The sequence below is a fragment of the Corvus moneduloides genome, chromosome 4 (assembly GCF_009650955.1).
Source record: "Corvus moneduloides isolate bCorMon1 chromosome 4, bCorMon1.pri, whole genome shotgun sequence".
Lineage (NCBI taxonomy): Eukaryota > Metazoa > Chordata > Aves > Passeriformes > Corvidae > Corvus > Corvus moneduloides.
In genome coordinates, this window is record NC_045479.1 from 62,622,773 (window position 1) to 62,645,274 (window position 22,502).

Here is a 22,502-nt window from a genome sequence, read left to right on the forward strand (position 1 = left end):
CAAGTTTTTAACACATAAGCCAGGTTTCAATTAAAAGCTGCTCTATAGCCCTTATACCTTTCAGGTGTTGCTGCATACAACCAGCAAGAGAAAAAAATACAGAAATACACATAAACCAATCTCAAAAAGCAAAAAAAAATAACACCAGGTATTGAGAATAAAATGCAATCATTTGTAAAAGGGAAAAAAAAAAAAATCTTTAAACAATCAGATTTAAATAATCTAATTGTATTCATAAACTGCAACTTCACAAATCTGACTTCAAGAAGTCTACAGATCTCCACAGCAAAGTTATTTTGCTTAAAGTCACTAGCATAAACATGGGAATAACAGAATTTTTTTAAGTATTCAGCAATTTTTATACTTAATGCTGAATAAGCTTATACACACACCCCCCCTTTCCTTCAGTTTCCCACACCACCATCTTCATTTTCAGATATATTAGTTTCTATTGAAAAGGATATTATTCCCATGGATTGTATTTAATTTAGGATACCATCCATCAAAAATATCAGAAATAGTCAAGAAACATAGATTATAAACACCTTTCTGGATAAGGAACAAATTGCATTATCTAGGTCTAATCAGATGGCAAGAAGGTTAAAGACTTAAAAAAAAAAATTACATCAAGTTTCCAATATGGAAAACATGGACATCTCCAGCACATTCCTGATGAAACACCGAGAACCAGAAGTTTCATGGGGTTTCATAAAGACAGGAAGAATTCTAGAGCACGGTTTCTTTACCTTTATGTTCAAGTCTTGCTTCCCCCTCTTCTTTTAAAGGTGTTCTCACAGTAAAATGCAACACCCCTTGACACTACAGTACTGCTTCAGACTTTTTAAAGGCTGGAAATAACTCAGCTGTTCAGTTACACTTCTAAACAAATGGAATAGATTGTTCTCTCCTTATACAGTAATAATATGAACTAAATGTTTCAATCTGGCATCACAGCTCCATTGAGGCAGCTATACCAGGCTTGTTATCAGAAAAATGGTTAAACAGCAAATCCTCCAAATATATAACTTGAGAAGAATATAGGAACTTGCAAGATTGGAAGAACTAGTGTACAGCAAGGGCTCAACAATATGGCCACTGATAGTTCAGTAAAATAAAACCACAACATACACACTAATTCCCCCCATCCCAAATTATTAGAATATCTTCTTAAAAAAAACCAACAAGGCTTTCAGAGATAGGTATCTCTAGAGACACCTAACAGACAGAAGTATTTGCTGAGAGAAGAAACCCACTTATAGTGGTCAAGTAGCTTTTTCACTAAGAGGGAATATTCCACCAGCTGAAAGAAAAAAGCACTAATTTGTCACAGGGCTTCTCTGAGCAAGGGAAAAAGGTTTGAGTAAAGAAGAGGCAAAAAGGCTGTCAAGGCCTTAACAGATGTCAAAGGAAAACCAGAAAAAATTGTTCAGAAGTAGAGAGGGACACTAGTGCAGGACAAATCAGGCTCAGATGTGGTGTGTGGTGAGGAAGCATAGCAGGTCCGCTGCCTGTGTGAGCGAGATGCCTGGAAATTCTTGTTATCACCAACACAGTCAGAGTGAAAAGTAATTGAGGAATATGGAAACATAATTAAAGGGTCTCCCCAGTCCCATTATCACTGACAAACTGTAATAAGAAGCAGTAAGAAAAAATTTTAAAAAATAAGCACTGCTTTCTCAATAAAGAATTTGTGAATTATTCATACTCTGAAGAAGACCTAGATGCCATAACTGCGGTTTGGAATTACTGCTGCTATCATTTGACCTGGAGGCTTAGAACAGATAGGGTGAACTGGACTTTAGCCAATTCAAAAACAACTACCACCCAAAAAAACCCCCCAAAACCTCAATAAACCAACCTTCAACAAATCTCACTGCCTGGGTAATGTCTACTACACCAAAACTGCCAGACAAAATCCATTAACAAGCCTCATAGGGACTCATTCTTTCTGCTCAATTACTAGCATGCATGATTAAGGAAAGTAGATGTCAAATCTCTAAGTCTTTTGAAAAGACACTGAAGACTATATTAAAAAAAAAAAAACAGCTGTTTTTTGAATTACAAATTATACAAACAACTTCTTGTGAGATAAGAAAATTAGCAGTTGTGAAGCTGTTTGCTGGTGCTCTTGAATAATCCCCACATGACCAGATTTTTTTCATTTAAAGTCACTCATTGATCAATGATCTTTTTCTCTCTCCTATAAAGAAAGGGTCTCCTGCTTTGGTGGTTAATGAGGTTTGTTAATGCTAGTGAAGGAACATTGAAACAGCTTTAATCCACCCAGGGGAGGGCACTATCACTTCAATTTGCTCAGTAAAGTACATTCCCTAAAGGGGAATCAGCTCTTATGCTTCACTACAGCATCTGGTCTATAAGAATTTTATAATTTTGGGAAAACCCTGAAGGCTAATACTACTGCTTCTCACTAATAATTCTGCTTCTCTGATATCAGAGAAGCTATTTGATTGTATTTGAGTCAAGATTCCCAGAAGATAAGTTAGCAGTCTTTCCTCAAAATCATCTTTTTCCACAACACCACAAAAAATTCTTGATGCGATGGCATGCCATGACTACTGTCATTATTGCTGGCCAAAACCACCTTCTTTTCTCATATTATGCAGTTTCTCATGTACTATTGTTTTCATTATTATATAACAGCATAACTTTTAAACAAAACTTTAGACAGGCAACACACAGTACTGTTAGCTTTTTGTTAGATTTTAGGTACCTTTATAACAGTAATACGGTGAATTACACAGAATCTGCAAGGTTCAAGTTGTCTGTAGTTCCCTAGATGTAGAGAAAACCTAGCTCTATTGTATATTAAATTCCTCCCTAAGCTCAGTTTTCCCTATGTCCATTATAAAATCATCTCTTACCGCAATAGAGAAAAATGTTGAAATTTTTTTTCATATCTCAAAAAATTTGAAGAGCCATTCTTTTGAATTTATACCAATTCCCAGAGGTGCAATCCCAAACATCAAGTGAATTGGATATCAAATAGCACCTAAGTCAGATAAACTGTAAATAATTTTACAACAGCTTATGTCAGCAAACTTGGAGCCTTAAGACTGAAAAAACAAGGTCATGCCTATGATATATACAGTATATATCAGATATATTTCAGTCAGGTATTTTGGACATGTAATGTGTAACTTCTGATTGAAAATTAACTTAAAGGGTTTGTCAATAGCTCTGCTATATCAATTATAAAAAAACCTCCAACCCTCCCCCCCCAAAAAAAACCAGCAGCATGCTGCAAAGTCTCGATTGAGCAGGCACAACAGTTAACCTACTAGACAGGAAAACCCAGTCTATTTTTTTTTTTCTTTGAGAGGCAGAGAAGACAGGGATCAGGCTTACTGCTGTCAGTGTTCCTGCTGGCTTTGGCTATCACAGATACATGGACTTCTCACTCCACGTTATTTACTGTTATTGACTTTGTGCCATAATTGTATGCAATAATTAAAGGTGAGGTGCTATACACATCGTAATACTATGAGTGTTGCAATGAGAAATACCAGAGTACTTCTCAGCTCCAGAACTGGTATTTAAGTTTTGACACTATATCCCACCACACAATCCCCTTTCAAACAGTGGGGGAGGGTTCTTTGTACCTTTATTGACTGCAAGACACTAGTCCCCTTCTCTGTTTCTATTTTGCAGTTATCACATTCTATTTTCTGAATCTTCACGCAGCCAGTCCCTGATGTTTTGATATCCAAATCTAGAATTAAAAGAGTTTTATTAGCAACAGAATGAGAAAAGTCAGATATCTTTAACATAGTATTTGATCACATTATACAGTAACCATATGTAGTAAGGAAAAAGAGCAGCTTCTTTGTTATTTAAGAACCTGCTTGCTAAGTCTGGCCACACACTTTGACCTGCTTGAATAGTCACTATCAACCACGGACACTGAAAGTTTAGTAAGCAAGCCTGTGTATGAGCCATCCAGCTCCAGGAAAGAACATTAAGAGGCAGAAGAATGACTGTAACCTCTGGCAAAAAATCAGGAGGGTGTGATCCTTTAGTGAAGTCTCATCTTCTTGCTTTTTTAACTTCATCTCCTAGCCGTATCTATCACCCTAGCCAACAACTCCATTAAAAATTCTACTTTGACACTTGGGCACCCTGACACACATTTTGGGGTAGAAGGTCAGCAGGTGTCTGAGGTCACATGTAGAGTAATAAGGTTCAACAGCACAAATACATTGCCTTGCTGCAGCACTACCATCACAACCCCAAAACAGACATAGAAGCGTTGGTGTGCATCATTCTCCCCAGACTTCTGGAAAGCCTGGCATTCCCCTGGCATGAAGAAGCATGTTTGCCTCTAGTCTGAGCCACCTCACCTTGCTACTGTTCATAGACTCCTACAAAGAAAAATCACTAGGTCTTGTAGATAACATGCAGGAGCAGCAGAAGTATTTTTCTGCCAGTTGTCTCACCCTTGGGTTTAAGGAATGGGATGAAGTTTGAGAATGTACAGTCTGGGGATTCTGTCTATATTAATAATCATTTATAGTAATCATGTATATTAATGACCACCATAGTGACTGGCAAAATGTAAAGGCAGGAGAGGAAAAAAGTGATTTTGTTCTAAGGCTAAAAGGCAGAAAGAAGAAAAACTGAACAGCAATCAGAAGTGTTTGCTGCAAGACACAACTGAAGGACTAAGCGATAGTGAGCCCCATTATTCCCTAAAGGAAAGCAGATTATCTGGGAAAGAAACCTTCATTTAAGCACACGTGAAAGTCTTCCCTTCACCTGCACTTCCTGCTAAAGTTACCAGAAAGATGAAAATAATCACCATTATGTGCAAAACAAGTTTTGCCACAAGGAGATTCCCAAGTCAGACCAGTGACCCAGCAGAGCCTGAAGATCAATACTGTCACACTGCTGCCCAGGACAGGTGCTTCCTGGAACCATGACAACAGTAAGCTTGCAGACCATGAAGATGAGACACTGAGAGCTCCAATTAACAACAAATGGAAGTTTTTTCACCTGACAAATAGGAGAATCCAAGAGACGGAACTAAAACACAACATCTTTGTAGCAAGGGTGCTACCTCATGGCTATAGTAAGCCAAGAGGTTAAATTTAGTGAAGGATGTAGACTGTGCTCACAGGTAACAATTCCTTAAGAAAAAAAGGCTACAAGAGGTGGACTGGAAAGCAATGTTGGTTTTGAACAAGCTGTCTTGCCCCAGACTGCTCAATTCACCCACTGGACAACTGCACAGTGCTTGGGAGGATCTACAACCAAGACTATTTTGCTTTCTGAGAACAGAGTCCCAAAAGACTATTTGCTTGTGCAAATCTTTTAATTCAATCAGCCTGAAACCCTCCTGCTCTTGTTACTTCTGTCAAAAGGGATGAGGAAAAGGCTTGAGAGTATTCACTTTAGCCGTGATACAAACTCACTAAGACTTCTACAAGAATAAGATTAATAAAAAAATTTCTGATCCTTTAGAACATATTATGGCCATCATTTGAAAGGTGGGTTAGTAGTGTAATCCTAGCTATCAAAGATGGGTGCTAAAAGAGGACCCATCACCAAAGAAACACCAGGGACTTCTGGAAATACACTTTATGCATTGATCTTCTGCGGAGTCACAGCCCTTTGCTAGCCTTGACATAGCAAAAATTAGTGGACAAGGAATTGAGCCCCTCTGTCTCTTTCCCTTTGAGTTCCCAAACCAAGGATAAACATCTCCATAAAGAAGCGGGCAGAAAGCTGGATAATACTGCCAATGAAATTTTAACAAGGAGGAACAAGATACAATCTGTTTTGGTGCCAAAATTCCAAAAATAGCCAGTTTGATTCCTCCCTAGCAGAGACGAGGACTGAAGCCAACTTTAGCCACAAAAACCACAAAGAATGCATGAAGATCTTTGTGGTGTAAAAGACTCACATCAGAAATAAAGGTATATAGTAAAAAAGAAACACTTTGGTATCAGAATGTAGACAGAGGTACCCCAGGGTATTTCAGCCTAAGTTACCTTAAGCTATAAGACTTGAAATAGACTGGATAATTATTTATTTTCAGATGACTCAGCAGCCCTAGACTACTAGAATTATCTCAAATTACTGTTATGCAAGACCTCAGTTCACTTTACTTCTGAGTACTCATGCAGTCAATGTACAGTAACCAGAAATCAAAGAGCAGGTTTCAGGTTTAATTAACACATGCGAAAATAAACAAGCTTGATTAGACAGAAATTCCTTGAAATCTGCCATTGATGAAGGTTAAATATATCAGAGAGGATTATCAGATCAGGTATGATATTGAAATACTATACAGAGCTCAAAACTAGACACTAAGACAAACAGAGGACCTTTTGGTACTTGCCATACCAAGCTGCTTACAGGTTGCCTTTGGTTTAAAATGCATACTTAAGCTCAGCATCTTCCACACATGCTCTTCAGGCACTAAGGAGTTTTAGATAACTTGCAGCTTCCTGGATGAGCTCCAACATAAATTGCGAAAGCTGTTATGAAATGCCTTAACTTCCAAAGTGAAGAAAACAAGAACACTGAAAAGACATTCACATCAGCCTCTCAACTTCTTGCAGCTAAGTGACTGGTAGAGCTCAGGGAAAACGGTCTAAGCAGAGCAGAGTTAACATCCTTCTCACACATTCAAGGAAAGCCAGAGAGAAGCCAAAGTGTTTGCAGAGCAACAACAGCTCCTTTCTGGTTTGAGATGTGTTTTTACAAAGGGTAAGATCTTTTGCTTATCCAATGATATTTAATGGATAATTTTTTTCTAAATAAACAAACACAGCAACTCAAGCACAAACTAATCCTCAGAAGATCAAAAAAACAAACCAGAGCTGAAAGGACACTTAAAAGTAGAACCTCAGTGGCAAGCAAAAATTCTACTTCACCAAGTAAAAACTTTAAAAAAACCCAGAAAAAACTACACAACTTTACATTTTTGTAAATATATCTCCAGATACCCCGTGATAACAGCATGAACAGACAATACTAACATCATGCTAGTTACGGGGTGACAAAGAGCAACTTGTGTACATTGTAATCCACAGATTGTCCAGGGAACCTGAATTGCATGAACTTACCGCAAACCCAAGTGGAACAGCTTAGAAACCTGCAAAAAAAGAAAATCTGTTTCAAGAAGAAAGCCCCTAAGACTGTCTGCAGTTTTGGCTGACATTCAGAATATAGGAAGAATCTCAAAGACAGGACAAAAGCTAAATTATTTTTTTCCACCAATCAGGATTCGTTATAGAGACTTTCAAGAAGGCTCCCCACATTGAAATCCTTTATGAAGACTGAGATTCTCCACATCTTAATACAATGAATTCTGCCCCTTGAGAATAACCAAGTCTGGAGTGACTTGTAATAGTCACTCAGAGATCCTGGAGAAACTGAAATATCAAATGACTACAGTATCCAGACACACCTGGTACCAGAGAATTGAAGGGTAATAAATAGGACACTGGGTTTGTTTGATTCCCAGTAATTATGGCATGGACTCTGTGAATGTGCTACAGACAAGCCAAGGTAATCTTGCTGCTTGCCAAGCAGAGAGGAAAAGAAATAAAAAGCAAAGCTGTAAGATTGTAACCGAAACTTCTCAGGTAAGAGTCAAGACTACAAGACTCCTGGAGAAGACAAGTCTTGCTACAGTTCAGTGACAGAGACAAAGAATATAGAGATAACAGTTGACCTGTTTAAGAGACCTAACTTAGATTTTCAAATGTCTTTAACAATATCCTTAGTTCCGTATTGTCTTTCAACTAAAAGCTGGGCACCACTTTCAACAGTACAAGAAGCTGGAAGTCAGCACAAATAGCAAGGTTGAAAACTTTTATCAACAACACCAAATTATTCAGACTAGTTAAAAACTCACTGACAAATTGCAGGAAGACCTTGGAATGCCACATACTCAAATGATAAAATAGCAGGAAATTAAACTATGGGACTCTGCCAAGAGTTTACCAGGAAGTTTTCACTCTGAAACTGTTTCCATGTGTAAAGGGACATGCAGAAGAGATTCACTGAGGGGCTGAGCTGTATGAGGCTCTGAAAATCCTATGATGAAAACAGTTGACAGCTAAGAGAGTGCTTAGATGAAATATCATTATCATTTACATTTGTTCTGTTCTTACTCTTCCCTGAGCATCTGTTTATGACCAGAGACAGGGCAGTGGGCAGCTGGACTCACAGTAGGAATCAGTATGGCCATTCTGACAGAGCAAATCAGTGAGACCCCTAACCTTAGTTACAGAATATTTGTGCATATATTAGTTGTTAGGAAACAAAACAGACCCTAAGTTTTGATAAACATATTAAGAAATACCCTTTCAGTTATAAGCCGTGTTTTTAAAAGAAGCAAATTATAGGGATGAGTAAGACTGGAAAATGTGAGAATGATGTTATGTCAAACCTATAGGACTTCTCCATTTTGAATTGCATACAGTTCAGGTCCTTCTAAAAGAAAACAAGAAAATAAAAAGCATGTTGCAGAATTTATCCTAAGATAAAGGGTGCGGGAAAAAGCAAGGTAAGATAAAAGGTGCAGAATACCCTTGCTGTATGTAACACCATATTCTACAAAAGTCATAGATTACATGTATGAAGAGTAAGTAGGGTGGGATCATCCATCATTTCTCGTATCACAGCTGCACCAGGGCATCAAATGAAATATAGCATCAGTCTTGAATAATTTTAAGCAAAACAAGAGACCAGGTGCATTGTACATCAAAAAGTTTTTCAGCATGGTGAAACATTCTGCACTGTATAGGAAATTGCCTAAATCCACAGGAAAATTCAAAAACACATTAATGACTGAACACAAATCCCTGAGTTTGTACTTCCTAAACTTAGGGCCACTGTCAGAATTTCAGTTCAGCAGAGATGTTTATTGTTTCCAGCCACTACATATGCTCTCCCAAATTGTGTTCCATACAAGAAACCCTGCACAGATTTTAGCCTTGTGCCCAAAAAGATAATGCAACGTTTGTAGCGGGCAAGGGAGCCCTTCCTGATATTTCATCTGTATCGTTACCTTCCAGGCTTTTTTGATCCTGTGGGTAGCCACTTAGCATAACAAACACTGATGGAGCTGGTGGATCCAACAACCCTACAGGGAACAGCCCTTGGAGAGCAGGCGTGCACAGCTCATGCTAAGGATGCCGTCTGGAGCCGGGTCTTTTCTGGAGCAGCAGCTGCCAGAGCACCAATGACAGGGCGCGTTCTGAGCGCCACTCACCAGCTGAGGTTTCAGCACTAACTACTGCTGGCAAAAAGGTCAGCAACAAATCACGTACCCAAACACCCAAGAAGTCAAGAAACAAAGAAACAAAACGGGATGTTTTGAATTAGCGAGGGCACAATGCCGTTCCACAACACCGGCTTCCAGCCGAAGCACCAGCGCCAGCCCAGCCCCCGGTGAGCTCCCCCCGCTCCGTGCACCTGCCCCGCACCCACCGAACTTCACCGGCGTCCGGACGTCCACGGCGGCCTTGCTGTCCACGCCGTCCGCCACGATCGCCACCTGCCCCAGAGCCTCGTCGTGCTCCACCCGCACTGGGTCCCGCTCCCGCCCGGGGCTACCGCCGCTCACGGCCACCAGGACCCGGTCGGCGCCCGGGCAGCGCTGCGGGTCCAGCGGGCGGACGCTCACCTGGCACGGCAGCCGCACCCGCAGCCGCCCCCGCGGACTCACCGAGAGCGCCCACTCCCGCGGCGGGGGCGGACCGGGGCCGCTGCGACCGCGGCGGGGGACAGGCGGCATCCACCGCCCGCCCGCCGCCTGCACAGCCAGGGCCGCCCAGCGCGGGAGCAGAGCCCTCATTGCCGCCGGCGGGGCGGGAGCGCCCGGGAGCCGCGTCAGGAGCGCCCGGGACGGACGGGACGAGGCCGCTCCTGGCGGGTGGCCGTAACCCCCGGCCAGTCACGTGGTGCGGCTGCACGCGGCGAGAGACACCGGCACGGCCGGTAAACAGGCGGCGGCTCCGCCGCGGAGGCTCCTGGGAGCCGTAGTCCTGTGGCGCGCGGAAGGAACTACAGCCGTGCCCGCGGGCCTATCGGAGAGAGGGGGCCGCGGGGCATTGCCGAGAGTCTGCTCCTATTGGGCGGCGGGGCGGGACACCGGAACCAATCAGGAGTGGAGGGCAGCTGAGGCGGGCGGAGGCGGTGCGCGGGTTGCCATAGCGACGGAGACGCCGCTCGTGCGGGCCGGGCCCTGCGGCGGCCGGGAGGGACTCGAGGGGGCCGGGGCCGGGGCCGGGGCCGGGGCCGGGGCCGGGGCCGGGGCCGACAGAGGCAAAGCCGCGGCTCCGACGTACAGGCGGGAAGCGAGTCCAGCGGCGCCGCCACAGCCCTGTTTGAAGAGTCCCTGAGGGCCGGGAGTGCAACCCCGCCGGGGCCCAGGGCGGTGCCGTGTCGCGCGTGAGGAGACGAGGTACCCGGGGCGGCCTGCGTTGCACTTAAGCCTACGACGAGTCTGCGTGTGTTGCAATGTCCTCGGTCAGCTGGTGTAGAAGCAGTTTGGTAGACGTGTTGGAAAAACAGTTTTTTGTTGCTGGGTTTTTTAAATGATAGTGCAAAGCACCCGAATTGCTCTCTGTCAGTAAGTTTTGGTCAATATGCTATGTGTTGTACTCCTTTTTAGCAGTTCTAAAGCCAACCAAATAAATATTTTTCTGAGCTCTGCACAAGTACACCATGAGACAATTGTCCTTACAGGGTTTACAAACAAGCGGGGAACCACTTAATTCAGTTTAAAAGACTTTTCTGGACTTCATAGCCCACATTATCATTGTATAACAATTTTAAAAAAGGGGGTGGGGCGTGTGGGCAATAGATGATGTTCAGTCAGGGGCTGAGTTCTTGTCATAGTTGTAGTTTACTGTCAGTACTGAGAGAGAAACATGCACAGAAAGCCACATTGTCTTAGCGACATTGCAACACAAGAAATAATGAAATCTGGGCCTGTTACTTAATTACTGTCTCACTTTTGCACTCCATGTGTTTCTTTTTTATAAATAACCATGCAAGCATGATACTTAGTCATCAAACATTTTTCATCTCATTAGCCCTGTTTCCATTTCTGTCTGACTTTGACTATTTATGAATCCGAAATGACATCTCAGTGTCCAAGAGGAAAAAAGATTGTACTAGTTTTTTGGTCCTCTGGTAATTTTCACTGTGGGAAGTTTAATATACACCAATAAAGCCCTTTAAGTTAAATTATTTCATTGGTTTACATTACTCAGTCTCAAAAAATCCTTAGGTGAAACACAAAAAGGGCCAGCCTGCTTTGTGATAATCTAGTATAGAAAAATAGAATTCTAGAAAGTCAAAAAAGTATCAAGAAATATCTTGAAACATTATGGAGGCTGCAAGTTATTTTTTTCAAGTCTTCAGAAATAGTTGATTTGGGGAAAAAAACCTACAAAATTCTCACCCTTGAGACCAATACCAAGTTTGGATGTCAGATTGTTTGTCAGGGAAAGTTACAGATATATAACGAGTGTGTTGCAATGTGCTATGACTCCACTAGATGACAGCCAGTTCAGCAAATAACTCCGTGATCCCACTGTTCCAAGGGAATCCGGTGTCTGGTAAGGTGGGGCTCATTGCTGCCCACCTTTCTCCCTGAGTCAGTGCTGCTGTTTCTTATCCTTGACTACCACCTCCTTTAAAACGACAGTGCTGCTTTCCCACAGCCCCCTTTTCCTTCAGGATCTTGGTACCTGATGCTCCTCATGTAGGCAGAAGTTTATCAGTGCCCACAATCCACAGTAAACTGTGCTCTGCATCACCTTTAATATTGTCGGGTTTTGCATAGTCGAGAAGTTAGTTCCAGAAACCATTCCAAGATCTTAAGCCTCAGTTTTGTTTATATTTCATTGTTGCTGTTGCGTTTTCTCATTAGATACACTCTAAGCATACTCACATTGTTAAAGATACCGTACAAAACAGATAAAAAGTACTTGCTAGGAAGAAGTTCTTTCTCCATACATATGAAACCTCATGTGTTTAATGTTTTACTTACGTTGTCTATATTTTTGCTATATTGATTCTGTTTAACTTTCATGCTCCTGTTTGGATCAGCTGGTATAGCATGTAGCAGACTCCAACAGTGAAAGAATATTGATTTGTTTGTTTGTTTGTTTTCTTCTTTTGCTTTCTGGCTTGTCATTTGCAGGAATAGAAAGGTATATCAAATTTATAAGTGAAAATTTAATTAGAGCTCCACTTTTGATAGCTGCATGATTTCTTAGTGAACTACAATGCTTATTTGCCATTTTACCAGATATTGGTGGTGTTGTATGCCAAAGAATATTCAGTATTTAATGCAAACGGTAAAAAAACCCTAGAACTTACAAAGTGATATAAAATAGATTTTAAGCCAAAGTATTATCAGAAATACTTTTAGGCTAAGGTGAGAGAGAGATTTCAAGGAAAGAGGAATTAAATAAAAAATATTTACAGGAGAGGCTGTAGAAGGAATACATTTTTCTAACTTTTGTATTTGGAATTTATCACAAACAATCACAAACTGCTGCAGGTACCCACAGGTTATAAACTTAGTCTGCCTGGGTAGGGTTAATTTTACCCATTTGCTATAATTGTAGTGAAGAAATAATGTGACTTCACTTCTTAGGAAAATAGGGCCACCTTTATTTGTATTTTGGTTATTTTAGTGGTGTATTTCTGAAATGCTTCCTTGAATCTTCTTAATTCTCAAGGTGTATCAAGGGTTCAGTGGGTAGGCAAATTATGTTTTGTTTGTTTTCTCCTCTGTACTTTAGCATTGCAAAGCACACAATGGTTTGGATTTCAGGGATTTTTTGTTTGTCACGCTACCAGAAATTTTCTGAGGAAATTAAGTTCCTCGTGGAAACCATGTGAAATAGGAAGTGGCAAATCTTACCATTCAAATTCTCCTTATCTCAGCCATATCTAATTAGAAATCCAGCAGAAAAAGCCTGTGTGTGGCTCAGGGTGATTCTATCCCAAATAGCAGAGACTTGAAAACAAGGGAAAACAGTGGAAATTATGACAGAGATTGTTGAGCAGTTTAGGTGTGTGGTGTGCTCTCATTTCCCCAAAGTAGTGAGATTGTACAGTCTAATCAAACAATTTATTCTGATTCACATGTGTATTATAATGTCCTATTGTACATGATGTAGTTTTAAATTTAATTATCATTTAATGTTGGCATGATCTTGTTGTTTAAAGACACATCCCTTCATGCTGAAGCACAGGCTCTGCCCAGTTAAAACACAAGGTCTGCTTCTTTAACATAAGGGAAAAAGCCTAAGAAAATAAAACTTTAGGGGGTGGAAAGAGGATCACTGTGTGATCAAATAAATCTATAGAGCTCCTGCTATTAATATTGTCTGTAGGTCTCATCCTCTCTCTTTGAAGAGGATATGGTAGAACTGAAAAAGTTTTGGAAAAGGATGATAAGGACAGTGGAAGGCAGAGAAGGGCTTTCATGCCAGTGACAGCAGGTAGATTGGCTGCTTCAGCCTAGAGAAAGGATTGTCAAATGAAGATTCAACATTAGGAATAAACCTAGTGGCATAGAAAAGTTGTGATTATCCAGTAAAAGAAGTAGGTGATATCAAGGAGCCAGATTCAAAAGCAACAAGAAGCACTGGTTACTCATGTCATGCACAGGTAAAATGAAAATCTCCATTCCCCTGGATTTTATCAATACTGAAAGTTTTGTATGAGTTCAAGGAGAAAGGGGATGGGTTCAGGGAAGCATCACCGCACCATGACTGGTGGGTACTTCTGTCCCTCCCCAGGCATCCAGTGTAGGCTGGAAGTGTGCAGAGATAGTTGATGCATCTTTATACATGGAGCTGCATCTCTTTATGCTAAGAATAAAATTTTACTACTTTTTGCATCTGTCACCCTGAAAAGAGTCAGTGCAGCTAAGTGTCACCTACCTGGATTCTGCACTGATTTGTTTATCAACATTGCTGTTTGCTAGAGACAGACAGAAGTAAAGATGCTGAAATTAGTTTGGGGAATCTGAGTTCAGACTTTTATTATTGTTGCTGCCCTGAAACTGTTCACAAGAGAATTCTCAGCCTGATTTCACCCGAGTTCCAAAACAGCCTTGTAATTCCTGTTCTCTGCAATTCTGTGTCTTGGATCAAGGCTGTGATATTATTTGCAGTTTTACAGTTTGAAAACATCCATACTTGTTGGGCTATTCCGTGAAGTTAGAAATCATGCCACCTTTCAGTACTATTTCTGTTAGAGAGTTTATTTACCAGATACTGCAGACACAAAATTGCCACTTTGTTGAGGTTTATAGATAGAATTTTATATAAGCTGAATTGTATATTTAGTAACATAGTAGGTAATGGAAGAATGCTAAACCTATTTCAATGTTCCATAAATACATATGTTTTGTTACAGTCTGCCCCCTCTTAAAATCGCATGGAGACAAGGGCTTGTCACACCAGCTGAGGCTGCCTAATGGTTTTTCTCTGTCTCAGATTTCTTTAGTTGTGTCTTAACATAATATAAACTTTTCAGATTCAGATTTTTTTTTGGTCTCTCCCTGCCCAGCAAACTGGAGTCTTGTTAAGGACTCTTTTGTACTATTCTACGGGGAGGAAGTATATTTTTGGCTGATGTCAACTGTGTGTTTCACATACAAGTATCAACAAATATGCCTACACCCATGAAACTCTCGCATTTTGGCATTGTTCTACTTAGAGGTTCTGCCACAGTGCTTTTTCCTCTGTCTAAATTGTTTCAGTAAGTTGAGAGGAATAAATAAAACTACAGTAGCCATAAGCATAAAATGCATATGCTAAAATATTCAGCAGTTCTTTACAGATGAAAAATTGCTTGCTATTTATAAATGTGTATACATGTTTATGTACAGTAATTCAGAGCTTATTTCTTGGCCTCTATGATATTTACAGTTATTTCACAATGTTTTGACTCCTCCAGGAGGGATCATGAAATTGCTTTTTCTTTCCGTAAGCAAATACAGACACTGAAATCTCTCTAAAAGTCAAAATGTTCCTGAAGGAATTCCAAGCAGCACTGAAGAAAGTAATAAACTTGCCAGTTTAACTTTCAATACCTTTATAGACAAGTGACTTTTCAAAGGGTGAATACAAACAAGGCAGCATTTTTGTATCCATTTTTCTACCACAATTATAAAAAGAGATTATATTTTTCTTAACTGTCAGCTTTCTGGCTGTGGAATGCCAAATTTCTCTGGCTGTTTCATTGGAGAGATCTGGTATATATTCTTGAAATACTCTCAAAATTTCTTCTTAATTTTATTACAGTTTCAGTTTTGGTTGTCCTTGATTTATAATAAGATGTTCTCTTTTAAAAAAAGGGAAAGGTCTCCCATATGTTATGTGAAAGGCTGAATGATGTCAAGACTGCCTAATTTGAAGAGGATTCTGCATCTTTGGCAGCTGATATGGGTTTTATAATGATATGGTTCCATAGCAGAACATAATGTCTTCTGCATAATAGCTAATTCTGGTGTCAGGTGAACATTTGCAGAAGTTGATGATCTCTCTCCCAAAATTTTGCACAAAAATGCTGTGATACTGATCTGTCCATTCCTGTCATCTACAGACAACTTCAGTGAACTTGTGGAGGAGTTCTTGAATTCCTCCATCCGAGCTCCATCTCCGCTTTGCACTGTGCTTTGCTCTATAAATGCTCTATGCCTTCCCTTATCTCACCATGTCATGGCAAGGTTTCTGTGTGCCTCACAAGTCCCTCTTCCCTTCTCTTACCTCTATAATATGCTTATTGCCTCTGTTTGATCATCCCATGTCTCTTATATCTTTTTCCTGAAATGTTTTTGTCATCTTTCATGCTTCTTCATGCAAAAGGTTGGTATTTTAAAACTCTTTGGATATGCAAAACTCTTAAGATGCTATTATGCCAGAAGATGGATTTGTCAGATGTTAATTCACATTTCATACAATGATGAGGACCAACCTGATGGACACTGCTGTCTTACCATGGTATCAGGAGCATTGTTCCCCCTTGTATTCCACCTCCCATTTCCCTCATCCACATTGGCATTTTCATACACCTCTGAGAGTTCTGATGAACTTGGGAACAAAATTCTCAAGTGCTGGACCAAGGTAGTAAACACAAAGTTACATGAAATTATAGAAACTTTATGACATTAAGTCTCACCTTGATGAGAAGTAATTACTAAATGTCCTTAGTCTAACTTTTTCTAATGCAAGTATCTTAGAGATTTCTATTCCTAAATAACAGCCATGAATAGGAGATTTTCTCAAATATAAGTGTAGCAAAATTATCTTTTCCAATACCCCTACTTGTTCCAGCTTTCTTTATGTTATCTCTCTGTGCATTTATTAAAAGACTGTGTTACCTAACTGGAATAAGAGCTTTCTTTAGGATATTTTAAAAATACTCAAAAGGATGGTAGAGTGATAGTGCAGCCCCTTGCATGAAGTCTTTCATGAAGTTGTAACTGTAGACTTACCTAGTTTGCTCATATGGTGACTTCTGTGATTTGAATGTGGGTCTGACATCTTGATGGAGTGGTTTTTACACTCCACATTTATCTTTCACAATCATATATATCCTGGATCTAATGAACTGTATTGGTATTTTTGTTACTTTCTAGAGCTTTAAACAATGAGTCAGGCTGGTGAAGGAAGTCCCACTGACACAGAATTGGCAACTGAGAATGAGTCACCTACCCGTGCACCGACTTCAATAGCTCATAGCCAGGACGAGGCACCCACTGACGTAACAGCAAGTCCTGCATTTCAGTTTTTAGATGAGGTACTATGTGCCCCAGCTTTCTCTGTCTGTAGCAGTGCAAAGTAGTTGTTCTGAAGTGTGTCTTTTGTTGTTAATAATTGGAGGTCGTTACCATAGACTATCTATATCTTCCCTATTTCTTTGATTTTTTTCTAAGTGATAAGAAAATTTTGTGAAGCAGTATCATGTTCTTGCTGGGAATGCTGTGCTTGATACATAACCATGTTATTTTTTTCAGTGATCATGACCTTAAGGGGAATGAGAATAGAGAGGTCTTGGGTTTGGTCTTGTAGTATTCTATCTGTAGAGGTAGTTGCATCATGATTTTTAAAAAGGCTACATGGCTGCAGGAAAAATTGCAGGTAAGTGGCTCCTGAGGCACTATTAACAGATGATGGTGATAGAAGGAACCTTTGGGAACTCAGTTTCTTTTGCAGATTTTTTTGTGTTAAATCTTTCAGATTACTAGAAACATTTTAAAATTTAAGCTATCAAATACAGATCAAATGGAATCCTTAAAAATGTAAGCCAGAAGAGCCATTAAGAGATAATCCAATCCAAAGTTTGCACTGAAGTGGATTCTCTACAGATATTTATTTAATTTGTTCTTTAAATCTTTAGCTAATGGAGATAGCTCTTTGGGTATGCTTTTCCAGAATGTCGTCATTGCCAGAGTTTTATAAAAAGTTTTCCCTATATCCCAGTTTAAGTTTCCTTTGTAGTGAGTAATGCACTTCTCACATTTTAAATGGAGACCAGCCAATTTCTGCCCTTTTTATAATAAAAATGTACATCTTTCTTGTATCCTTACCAGGATTTGTTCATATTTCATGTTTTTCTCAAAGTTCTTACCTAAAGTTGCTTTACCTTGGCCTGTTTCCATCTTGGATCTGTCAGATCAGTTTGCTAGCCCAGCTCTTACTCTCTGCCTACAACCTAAAGTCAGGAAAAAGGACAGGGCAAGAATTTGGAGTGAAGGGGAAAATAGGACTGGCCCTTTCCTATCCTGCTATTAGATCATACTGAACATAGCATGAAGCTGCTGCTTTCAGTCCAATGCCAGTGTATGGGGAGCCCGCAGCTTCCAGTATTGTTGCAGCACAAACCCCCTTTCTTCTCAGTCCAAGGCAGCGGCGAAAGTGCCCCCACACCCCTTCTAAAATGTATTCTGCATTTCAACTTTGTTTTCCTTATTTTTAACCATGGTGAAAACTTATTTTTCTTGATTTATTCTAGAAAATTATTAGATCATTTGCCTGATTTTTTTTCTCAAAAAAAAGTCTTTCCAAAGTGGTTATTCTGCATATCAAATTTAAGGCTAAATTGTTTAATACTGATGACACTGTAAACCATTAATGGCAAATACAGGGTAACCTTAGTATTTAGAGCTGTTCCCAACTCAGGAGAAAACATGCTGTGGAAAACCAAAGTAAGCAATTTGCATAATATTTCATAAATGAGGTCTTCCTGTCATTTTGTCATTTTCTAGAAGGGCACTATGGCTCGTTTATTTTACCATAATTTTTAACAGTTTGCACTTTTACTTTATGGGTGAGTTTGGCTTTTCATCACTTATTTACGTTTCTTCTCTTCCACTGACGTATTTGTTTTCTTTTGTTGAACTTTATACATAATTCAGGGATAAATGTATGACTTCAGTCACCATAGAGGTTGTTGCATTGATGCTGACTTCAACTTCTTGGAATCGCTTTCAGGATTTTTCCACAGAAGCAGAATTGTATCATATTATCTCAGTTTCACTGACCGGTCATTTATGCCTGCACAGCATGTACTAATCAGAAGGGACATCTTTTGTTATTATAGGATTTCTTTAAAAACAGATATATGCCCTCTTCCAGTCAAGACAGTCTCATTTTTCTCATGTAAGCAAGCAGCAGGTACTCAAACATACAAAGAGCAAGAAGTCAAACATGCAAACTCTCTCTCCTTTATTTTTAATAAAACATAGTAACATTATTTAGCTTTGTGGGTTAGGTAGAAATACTAAAAACTTGACAAAGTTTGAACAAAAGCCGCCCACTATGTCATGACTTCTTTTCACCAAGTGTTTTTATTTATTACCAAGTTGACATTGTCCTGCTCTGTTGAGTACTGCCATACATTCACAAAATGAACTTTCTACTTCTTTTAGCCTTTGTTGTTGTGTCCTTGAAATAAAGATCTTTGCTCTAACACTTCTAATTTAGTTTCTTGACTTGTGAATCTTTCCTCATACCCTGTTTTCTTCTAGTGTTGGAAATAAATCAATCTGCATTATGTTAATGACTTTCGTGAAAAACTACATAATCTAGTACCTGTGAGATGAAATAAATATATTACTTGAATAAATGCTACATTAAGATGCAATAAATCATGCTGGTTTTATTTTGATTTTAGTATATTACAGGCCATGTATATGTAATCTTATTCTTAAAAGGCAGCAAAAAATGTATTGAATTTTGTCATACGTGTACATTGTCTAAATTTAAAGAGCCATAATTTTATTAAATGGATATTTTGTAGTAGTTAGCTTCAACAAAATTATCTAAATTTGTATTCACCCTTTGCTGCAAATTTATAATTTTTTTTGCAGCAGATGGTAATATAATACACTTAACCTCTCCCTTTATCCTTACATCATTCTTGCTACAACAATACTATTACTGCAAAAGCAGCAGAGAACAAACTGAAATTGTCATTTGAATAGAAAAAGCAACAAAACATGACATGAAACTGGATTAAATGCTCAAAATGACAAGATTATGCAGAATGAAAATTGAAAAAGACCAATTTATGAATTGCCTCCTGCCCCTTCTATTCATTTTTGTTCCCATAATTTTTGCTCTTCACCAGATTGCACAGCAACATTTTTTCCCCACTGGCCACTCAAGCTGTGTTTTACTTTCCTCCACCTGATCCAGTTTTAATGGGAACATAAATAAATAAAGCATCATTTGTCATAATGCTGTTGTTGATGTTTAGTTTGTAATCTATTACAGTTTTCAAATCCTCTTCTGTTGCTTAATTTTTGTTTTGTTGCCCAAATCCCAATCCCAGATGTAAAAAAAGACCCCTACTCTATGCATCTTCCCAGTCTGATAGTGAATCAAACAAAAAAACCCTGAAGAGAAATCAAATGGTGAGTATCTTCTCCCAGTTTGAGGTCTTTTTACTTAAGACAATGTCTTGTGCTTTTTCTTTCTCTTCCTTTTGTTGACATGTTCTTAGGCTAGAAAGATAGTTCAGTCAAATGTATACATCCATTTTTAAAACCATACCAGAAAAATGATTCTGCAACATTTATCTTGCATGTCTTTGCAGTGGATGCTCTGAGGCAGCTATTAAGTCTGCAGAGCAGTGTACTTGTGAATGAAAAGTGCTTTACTATTTACCAGATCCAGTGAGCGGATACCTTGTTTGGAAGGTACCACAATAATCCCTTTCTGCTAACAAACATCATCCATTTATTTGCTAAATCTAAACCTGCAAAAGAATAAACTCCTTTGCAAGACTTTCCTGACTGGTCTATTGCAAATTGTTACATTCTGTATCCTGTAAAATGGTCAGTGCCCCCTATGTGATACCAGCACCAAATCTTTCATTTGTGCTGCTTTTTTTGATGGAAATTGTCACTATCATGCCACATTTCTTCATCACTGAAGTCCAGGTGTCCTATTGCCATCAGGAAGCAGAAAGAACCTTTCATGAATATTTTTCATTACTAATTTGAAACTCAGAGTCTTTCTGAGATTAGTGAATTTATACTCCTGGCTGCCAAAAGTGGTTGAACTGCTAATAAAAATGCTAACCAAAATCTTGATTCTAGTGGAAACACAGAGAAAAATCTCCATGTTTACCAAAAATCAACAAAGACTTCTCAAGCAAAATTTGTTTCTGATTATCTGATCCTGATTCATGTCTATCTGCTATCTGGAAGAGCTTTAAAGTCATAGAACAGTGTATATGTTCAGTGTTTGAATGTTGTTTAAGGAGAGAAAGGTACTTCCCATTTTTCTCTTTTTTCTCATCTGTGCTGCAGGAAAGAAGAGGAAGTCACATAAAGGTTGGCTACAGCTTTCAAATATGAATACTAGGAATCAATATTTCATATAGTTCTTCAGTGTTGTAATGACATCTAAACACCATTCTAGAAATTACAGTTGTTTCCAATTTCTTTTGCTAACAAACTGGTTTTTAATTCTCTCCTAACTTAGGTTACATGGTGTTTCTAAACAACTTTCCTTTAAAATTTTTTTATTTATCCTTAAATGAAAAGTTTCCTAGAAAAACTGCCTTGGTAGATTAGGATTTTTTTTTTTTTTTTTTTTTTAATCACCATTTTCATTTCTGTCTCCCTACACATACTGTAATGTGCTTTCTGCTATTACAAAGTATGATCATCACTGTATTTTTGCATGGTGACTATAACAGTGCATAATTTGTTTTAGTACTCACCAAATATGTGTGTCCTCTATCAAAGATATAAAAATCTTGACACAGCTTTGAATGTTGAATGCGAACAACAGTTTTAAGCTGATCCTGGCACACTCCACACTACAAGCTTCAAAGGCTCCTGGCCCAACAAAAAAGCATATAAATATGTTGACACAGACAGCTAAGATACTGTCTCCACCTCCACGCACAGGAATCTGACTGCTAATTAAATAAATCTTTTTTGATTGTGTTAGTGTGGTCACTTGGAAAGTCAGCTAGGAATGAAAATGTGTTCGTAAGCTAGAGTATGGTTTTTTGCACCAGCCTTCAGCAAGTAGGAAATAGTTTGTATTGTGAATGTTAAAGCAAGTGGTTGTTGCCAAAGGAAAGTTGATTGTTCTTAAAAAAGCTGTAGAGGAGTTGGGCAAATGTACAGGTGCCTTCAAACAGCAGGAATGGGAACAGAGCTGGTGTAACATGCTCGTTCTACAGAGAGGTTCTTTTTACCACTAGCAGGTGACATTGTGAGGAAACAAGGCCAGGAAGTGGTTGGGTGTGTTTGAACTATCACAAAGCAGGTGGTATTTCTGTTCATTTCTGAAAAGGCTGTTTGAAAGTATTTATGATGTCTTGTTTTTCTGCGCTGTTATAAAGTCAAGTGTGCAGATTTCATACCGTGCAGAGGAGCTAGAGCTCTCTAAGGCTGTGAGACTAGTGAAAGGAATAACCTTTAACTGTAACATCTTGCATTTTGGCCTTTTCTGAGCCCTTTCTGAAACTCATGAGACTTGACAAGACAAGTAGATTGCTGTATTGTTTTCCAAAGCTATCTCCCTCTTCCTGTTTTCTCACCTAAAATATGTATTTGAGACAAGGCAAATCTGTACTAAAATTGGGTCTACCAGCCATGTGATGAGGAAGCCAGAGAAATGTTAACCAATCTTACATTCAATAAAAACATTAGAGGTGGAGAATCATCTGTTACACACGAGGTTACTTTAAATGTTAAAAAGGGGATTCCTGGTATTCAAAGCTCCTGGGTCCAAACACTCCTGAATAAACAGAGCCTTAGAGATCTGCATGAGAAAGAATCCTTGTATTTCGATTTAGCATATGGAGGTTAAACTTTGGAGGGAAGCGGAGAGGCTTTTGTACTCTGTCTGAAGAAAGGCATGAGAATTTCTGTTTCTCAAAGTGGATCCTGCTTCTCCATAAAAATTATTCACTCCATGTAATTGCTTAAAAGTGTGTAAAGCCTACTATTGTTTTGTACTGTGTAA

The 22,502-nt window shown here is 39.2% G+C and overlaps 2 protein-coding genes across 4 annotated transcripts in view; one reads left to right on the plus strand and one right to left on the minus strand.

Annotated features, from left to right (window-relative positions):
* FAM185A (family with sequence similarity 185 member A) overlaps positions 1-9,988 on the minus strand; it is a 37,959-nt gene extending 27,971 nt beyond the window's left edge. The window contains exons 1-2 of the mRNA XM_032105499.1: positions 9,463-9,988; positions 3,621-3,730 (exon numbers count right to left, since the gene is read on the minus strand). Coding sequence (XP_031961390.1) covers positions 3,621-3,730; positions 9,463-9,829 — 477 coding nt within the window. The 5' untranslated portion in view covers positions 9,830-9,988. The remainder of the gene's footprint in view (positions 1-3,620; positions 3,731-9,462) is intronic.
* A 302-nt stretch (positions 9,989-10,290) lies between these two features.
* The window catches only part of CCDC146 (coiled-coil domain containing 146), a 69,612-nt gene continuing 57,400 nt past the window's right edge, over positions 10,291-22,502 (plus strand). For all 3 annotated transcript variants that reach the window (XM_032107802.1, XM_032107803.1, XM_032107804.1), the window contains exons 1-2: positions 10,291-10,438; positions 16,649-16,809. In XM_032107802.1, coding sequence (XP_031963693.1) covers positions 16,660-16,809 — 150 coding nt within the window. In that variant the 5' untranslated portion in view covers positions 10,291-10,438; positions 16,649-16,659. The remainder of the gene's footprint in view (positions 10,439-16,648; positions 16,810-22,502) is intronic.